Source organism: Remersonia thermophila, chromosome 1 (assembly GCF_042764415.1).
Source record: "Remersonia thermophila strain ATCC 22073 chromosome 1, whole genome shotgun sequence".
NCBI classification, from domain to species: Eukaryota; Fungi; Ascomycota; class Sordariomycetes; order Sordariales; family Chaetomiaceae; genus Remersonia; species Remersonia thermophila.
This window is the reverse complement of record NC_092217.1, coordinates 2,952,606-2,959,244: the sequence shown is the minus strand read 5'-3', so window position 1 is coordinate 2,959,244 and position 6,639 is coordinate 2,952,606. Positions and strand designations below refer to the sequence as shown.

The 6,639-nt window shown below is 60.3% G+C and overlaps 1 protein-coding gene across 1 annotated transcript; it reads right to left on the bottom strand.

Moving 5' to 3' along the window:
* Positions 1-2,833: 2,833 nt before the first annotated feature.
* On the bottom strand, positions 2,834-6,336 carry VTJ83DRAFT_834 (uncharacterized protein; the record flags this gene model as incomplete). The annotated part of the gene is made up of 4 exons (XM_071014521.1): positions 2,834-3,357; positions 3,433-5,068; positions 5,139-5,993; positions 6,064-6,336. The coding sequence occupies 4 exons, from the start codon at positions 6,334-6,336 to the stop codon at positions 2,834-2,836; spliced, it is 3,288 nt and encodes a 1,095-aa protein (XP_070870187.1).
* Positions 6,337-6,639: the final 303 nt, after the last annotated feature.

Sequence of the window (6,639 nt, the reverse complement as noted above, 5' to 3'; positions counted from 1 at the left end):
GCTGGACGCGGGCCGCTTGAGAGGGGAAGAAGATCGCTGGGGGATGTCGGGAGAGGCCCCCTGTCGGGCTCGTCGGACGGACTGGTGGATCGGCGACCGGTTCCCCAAGGTCCCGCAGTCTGAGAGGTGGGAGGCGGCCGTGAAGGAGACGGCGGCAGCGTCGACGCAGTCGGCCGGCTGGCGGTCGAAATCGACAGAGAGCTCGATCGAGGCGGCCCCCGGGGAGCTGGCAGCGGAGGAGGGGGAATCGGCAAAGGAGGTGGCCTGGCTCTGCAGGCGGGGGGGCACGCCGGAGGGGGGCAGCGAGTCGGCCCGCAGGTAGGTGGGCGTGCTCAGACCGGAAGGGGAGACGGCCGAGAAGGAGAAGGCGGGCTCGCCGTCGTCTTCAGTCGAGGGTAGCACCAGGTCGTCGGGTCTGGGGTGGTGCTCCCGGGTTGTCTGGCGGGTAATCCTCCGTTTCTTTTGGGAAGACGTGGTGAAAGCGAGCTGCCCACGCAGCTCGAGGGATGCCGGAACGACGACGGGGGGCCCGGTCGGGAGAAGGGAGAAGCGGGGCAGGCGGCCGTTGGGCCACTAACGGGGCGGGAGAAGGATGATGACGGGTGCTGTAGCCGTCGTCGTTGCTGTCGTGGTCGTGGTCGTCGTCGTCGTCGTCCAACGGCTGTCCTCGTGGTACTGCGGGGGGGTGAGGGGGGCCACAGGTGCAATCCGGGTGGGGATGGACCGGCAGCAGCAGTCACGGTGGCGGGGGCGGGGACAGGGACGGCGTCGTCGTCGTCGGCGGTGCTCGTGCTAACGGAGGGTTTCGTGAGGCAACGGGCCGGGTGTTGTAAGAGCCAACACGGCTGCATCGGCGGCGTGCCAGGAACCAACAGCAGGCTGAGGGGGACTGCGAGCGTGGGCAGCGGGCAGCGGGCAGCGGGCAGCGGGCAGCTTGCAACGGGCAGCGGGCGGTGGATGGTGTGGATGGGTGTGGATGGTGGGCGGTGGCTAGTGGGCAGCCGTGCGGGTTGGTTTCAAAGTTGGGCGGCGAAGCGAGAAGCGAGGCATCGGCATCGGCATAGGGTCCGCAGGCGCTGACGCAGTTCCTTCCGGCTTGTCCAGGTTGTCAGGTTCGTCTGGTTCAGGTTCGGCGTCGTTGGGCCCCGTTGGTGGCGCAAAAAGACAAAAAAAAGAAAAGGTCTGGGGTTTCTATCTCAAGTCCCCCCAGGATAGGTGTTGTAGATGCTCACGGACGGACGCGTGACGGGACACGGACGGGCTTTCAGCTCGTGCCTGTCAGCCTGTGCAACCCGACCCGACCTGGCTTTCCAAGAAGTTGCTGGTTGTGGGATGCACGTTGATTTTTTTTTTTTTTCTGTAAACCTCAGCCTCCCGCTCAAAGCTTCCAGTGGTTCAGGCACTGGAAGCCCCCGGAACCTTGTTCCTGTCTCCGCCCGTGTTGCAGCGGGACGCTGCCCTGGGGGGACCTGACTGCCAAAACTCTTTTTCTCGCTCTCCTGCCACTAGTCCAAAACCTCCGCTGGGAGAGCACACAGTGCGCGCCGTGCGCCGTTTTGGCAGGGCTTGAGGTCGTGCAGCAGGCGGGGGGCCCCGGGGTTCAGGTTGGTCGGTTCAATCGCCTACAGGTGGGGGCTGTTTCTGGTTCCCACAGCGGTAGGTTCCTGGCGGCCCGGTTGCAGCGTCGTGCAGAGTCAGTATGGGTTCAGGTGGTTGGGCGAGGAGCGGTGTAGAATTTTTTGTTGTTTTGTTATTCGATTCTTGAATTTGTTTCTTTATTTACTTCTGGGTTGTTTTGTTTTTGTTTTTATCTTGTCATTTATTTTTTCATCTTGTATTATAGCGCAAAGAAAGGACGTCACCTAGGTACCTAGGGTTGAGAAATCAATGGCCTGGGATCGAAATAGCCAGGTCCCGTCGTTGCGATGGTATATAGGTAGGTACCTAGGTCAGGTAAGGTACCTAGGTTGAAACCACCCGACAGGATAGATGGATACAAGGTCAGGTACAGAGTACAAACCTAATGCACAAAAGTCGGAAATCAACAGAAGAGAATTCAAACACCCAAGCCACCTGCTACGTACCGTACCTCGTAATACGGTGTAGGTACGGCAGTTACCAGGTGGTTATGATGGAAAAAGAGGAAGAGCGATCCTGCCTGACCATCTCCACCCCCCCCCCCCCCTCCACCCCCACCAAGCCATTGGATGCCCTGCCGGCCGTGGTGGGCGGTCAGGTCCTTGCCCCGCCATTCTCCATGCGTGTGTTTGTTCATATCGCACTGTGCGATCCGAGATCGATCCCGTTCGCAGGTCTCATCATATTTTGGGTTCTTTTGTCCGAAAAAAAAAATCGAGAAATCCCAGGGGAATGGAATGCAAGATATACAGGCTCTTCCCCACCCTCTCTCGAGAGCCAGTCTCCCCTAACCTTGCCATCCATGCCGCAAGATGCCTGCTTCAACATTGTTTGCACCGCGTCTTGATTGCACGAGAGAGCCCGATAACTATGAGATGGTGCTTACAGGAGGAAGCCTGGCCGTCTTGAGACGCCCGGGCCCGCCATGGCCCAGCTGAAATACGTAGTAGCTTAATTCTGGGTGTCTATCCAGTCTTTTCTTTCTCTTTTCCCTGGCTCTATAAGTACCTAAGAACACAGCCCCCATCCAGCCCCGTCCCAACCGTCCGTGTTTGCCGCAATGCCCTCCTCTTCCACCCGGCCATCGCCAAAGCCGCCCGCGAATAACACAATGCATTGTCCGGCTGTCGAGGCTTGTCCCTATCCCTATCCCGGTCCCTGTTCCTGTTCCTGTCCCTCGGCTGCCGCGGAAGAGCTACAGTTTCGCTTCCAAGTCCTCGTACTCGCTCAGATCCTTGGACGGCGTCGGGCCGCTGCTGGCCGGGAGGCTCGCCCGGAATGCCCGGACATCCTTGATGACGACCGGCGTGGTGCCGTTGGCCGAGGGCGGCTCGGCGTCCTTGACCACGTCGGCTCCCGGGCCGTGGGCCGCGTGGATCTTCCTCCACGCCTCCGCAGCCACGTCGATCTTGCCTTCCGGAACCTTCAGCTCGTGGAGGAGATAGCCCCAAAGCCCCGCCACCTCCTTCTCGACGTCGTGGCCCGCCGCCGTCAGACGAGACTGGAGAGCGGTCGCCGCCTTGGCAGAGGCCTCGGCATCCAGATCCAACGTCTTGATCAGCTCCGAGATCTCCTTGGTCGAAACGTCGCTCTTGGCCTGCGCCTCAAGGTACACGGCGAGCTTCGCCCTGTGCGGCGAGCTAGGATGGATGTACTTGTTGAAGAACTCAATCATCTCCGCCTTGGTGAGCGGTTTGATGTGCGCCGCATCCTGGGGAGCTACACGAAAAGGGGTTTGTCAGAACCTGGCAAACCAAAAAGGAAGAGTCAATGCAGCAGGTTTTTGTCACTCACCATTATCAAAGGCGTAGTACTCGGAGCGGATGTGAGACCAATGCCTGTTGCTCTCTTGCTCCATGTACTTGAGCCGCTCGAGGCGCTTGTCGATGATGCTGCGCTTGTTGCTCTCAAACTCGGCCTCGCTCATGTTCTCGAGCATGTCCGACACCGACTTGAGGAACTCTTCAATGCGCGTCTCCAGGTACGGAGCCGTCTTCTCGCTCTGAATGACAAAGTAGAAGCCGTACTGCGTGATGCTGGTCCAGGTCCCCGAGTACACAATGTAGCCGAGCTGCTCCTTGGTCCGGAGCTGGTTGAAGCACGGCTCGTGCACAATCTGGTCCAGGAGCAACACCTTGGCCCGCACGTCGTAGTCCGCCCTGGACCCAACGTGGAGGAAGTACTGGATGCAGTGGTTGACGTTGGCCGGGTCCTTGAGCGTCTTCTTCCAGATGTAGTTGGACCCGGGAGGGAGGACCAGGCCGCGGCGGATCTTCCAGTGCGCCTGAGGGAGGGCCCGGGGTTTCATAATGGACGCGATCACGTCGCTGAACTTGAGAGCATCCTCCTTGTACACGTTCCCGTGGACCAGGACCTCCATGTGCATCTGGGCAAGCATTTCCTTGTGGAACACGCGCAAGGCGTCGGCGGTGATGTGCGGCAGCTCGGCCTCGAGCTCCTCCACGACGTAGCCCTGGTCGGTGGTGAGCCAAGACATGTAGTCGCCAATCTGCGTCCACGGAGCCGCGAGCTCCCAGTTCCGGTACCCGCGCGTGATGCGCTCCTTGATGATGGTGAAGCGGTCGTCGCGTATCTCGAGGTCCCGCGTGGTCTGCAGCACGTGCTGCAGGAGGACGGGCAGCTTGTCGTTGTAGCCCGAAACCTCAATGTACAGGCCCCGGGAATCGAGCGTCACCGTGTACTCGAGGCCGGCGAGCTCCGCGTCGTACGAGAACTCCTCGAGGGCGTCCTTGACGAGGTCGGTAAAGAGCCGTGTCTTGACGCGGCCGGCCGCGGAGGCGGTGGCGACGGGGCTCCTGCAGCTGATGATCAACGACGCCTTGGGCACCCAGAAGGTGTCGTCCTTCTTGAACCACGTCCTGATGAGCTCGTCGTTCCGGATGATGCGGGGCGCCAGGGCCGGCTCTGGGACCTCCTTCTTCTCCACCTCGAGCTTCGTGGGGATGAACTCGTTTTTGTGCGGGAGGTGGAGCTTGGAGGTTCTCGTCTCTGGGGTGCTGTTCATGGCCTTGACAATCTCGTTCATGAAGTCCGCCGGGATCGGCTCGCACGTGTACTCGGTCCCGTACCACTTTTCCTTCCTCTCCCAGGTCCCGGGGAAATCGCGCGATACAATCGTCATGCGGAAGTTGTCGGGCCGGAGGCACTCGAGGCCTTGCTTGATCATGTCGGGATCGAACTTGCGCAGCACAATGGGCCCGCTGAGGAGGTACTCGCGAGGGAGAGGCTTCTGCATAGCCGCGCTGAGCTTGCTGGTGAAGCGGTACGACTGCGTCTTCTCCTTGAATCGAAAGTTCACCTCCGACAAGCCTTTCTGCTCCTCAAAGATCCACTCCTGCGGCTCCGTCTCGCGCAAGAGGGCGATGTACTCGAAGACGACTTTTACCACCTCCTTGTAGTTTTTGAGTCCCTAGAGCAGCGTCAGCGAGGGTCCCTCCTCAGCATCACCCCAGGGGTACGTGTTGTGTGGTCTTCCATACCTCCTCTGTAAGGGTGATCTGGCACTCAAACATCTCCGGGGTTCCCGGGCTGACGGGCCACGCGCCGGCATACAGCCCGTTGGCCCATCCCTTGGATTTGATGTAGGACATGATGCTCCCAGGCCCCTCGTGGCCGATAAGATGGCTAATATACCGGCTGGGCTGGGACTCATAAAGATGATCCTGCTCGATGAAGGGAAACGTAAGGGTGAGCTCACGCGTATCCATGACGGGCTTAGCGAACACTTGGGTCCCGAGCTGGTCCTTGGGGAAAGGCTCTTCGTCCTCCCACCGGTTCGGCGGCAGGTCCTTGTTCTTGACGGCCGAGAAGTGCTCGATCACCCAGGCTTGAAGCACGTCCAAGGGCTCCCGGCCCAAGACGCAAAGCTTCATGCGGTTGGCTGAATAATGCTTCTCGTAAAACTCGATGAACTTGTCGCGAACATTGATCCCACGGGCCTCGGGCTCCGTCTTTAGGGTTTCGAGATTGCCCGTGGAGAAGTGACAAAATGGGTGTTTCGGGTTTGACAGCGACTTTTTAAGCTGATGCAGCCGCCACTGGTCATTTTGCAGGTTCTTCTTGTTCTCCGAGTCCACGGCCCGGAGCTCGCGATCCAGGGTGCTCTCGAGGAACAGCGGCTCGGTGAAGAACTGGGCGAACCGGTCCAGGGCGCCGAGTAACGGCGAGGGATTGGTGGCGGACGGCTCCTCGTCGTTGCTGGGTTTTGCCGACACCTCAAAATGGTAGTTTGTCGAGGTCGCCGCCGTGTAAGCGTTGGTGAGGCCGGAGTGGGCGGATATGTACTGGTGGTAGGCGTTCTCCACCGGGTACTTCTTGTTGCCCATGAACAGCAACTGGAGGGCGCGTGTGAGATGAGGGGGGCTTTTTGACGCCGAGGGGGCGACGAGGGATGAGTGCACCTACATGTTCGACAGCATGGGCCATTCCTGGCATGTCATCCTCATCACTGAAGCTTCCGACATTGACATCCATGGCAGCACTGGCCTTGTCGGTTTTGGGATCATGGACCAGGCAAGCCTCGAGCTTGTTAGGTAGCCGGATGATGCGATACTCCCGGTCATCCAAGGACGGCTTCTCCAGCTGGGCCGTTAGGATCACCACCTCATTCTCGCCGGGGGCGGAGAGAGGGGCCGAAGGCTCCGCGGCAGATCGCGGATCGGAGGGTGGCGGGGCCATGATACGGAGCACGCCGACGTCAGCGCGAGCGAGTGGCTGGCGACCCGGTGCAAATAGGACAACGGGCCAAGAAAAAGAGCCCGAATTGGATGAGCCGTCGACGGGTGAGATCGGGAGTGAGGGGGGGGGGGGGTTCGGGTGAGCACAGCAGCAGACAGCAGGCTGTGGCAGCGAGGCAACTCAAGATGGTGGGCAACCCAGTCTTGGGACGCCGAGGCTGCGTTGGGCGCGGAGGTGGTCGGACAACGGGGCCAAATGGCACCGGACGCAGGCCACCAAGCTTGAACTGTGGAGAACGGCAAC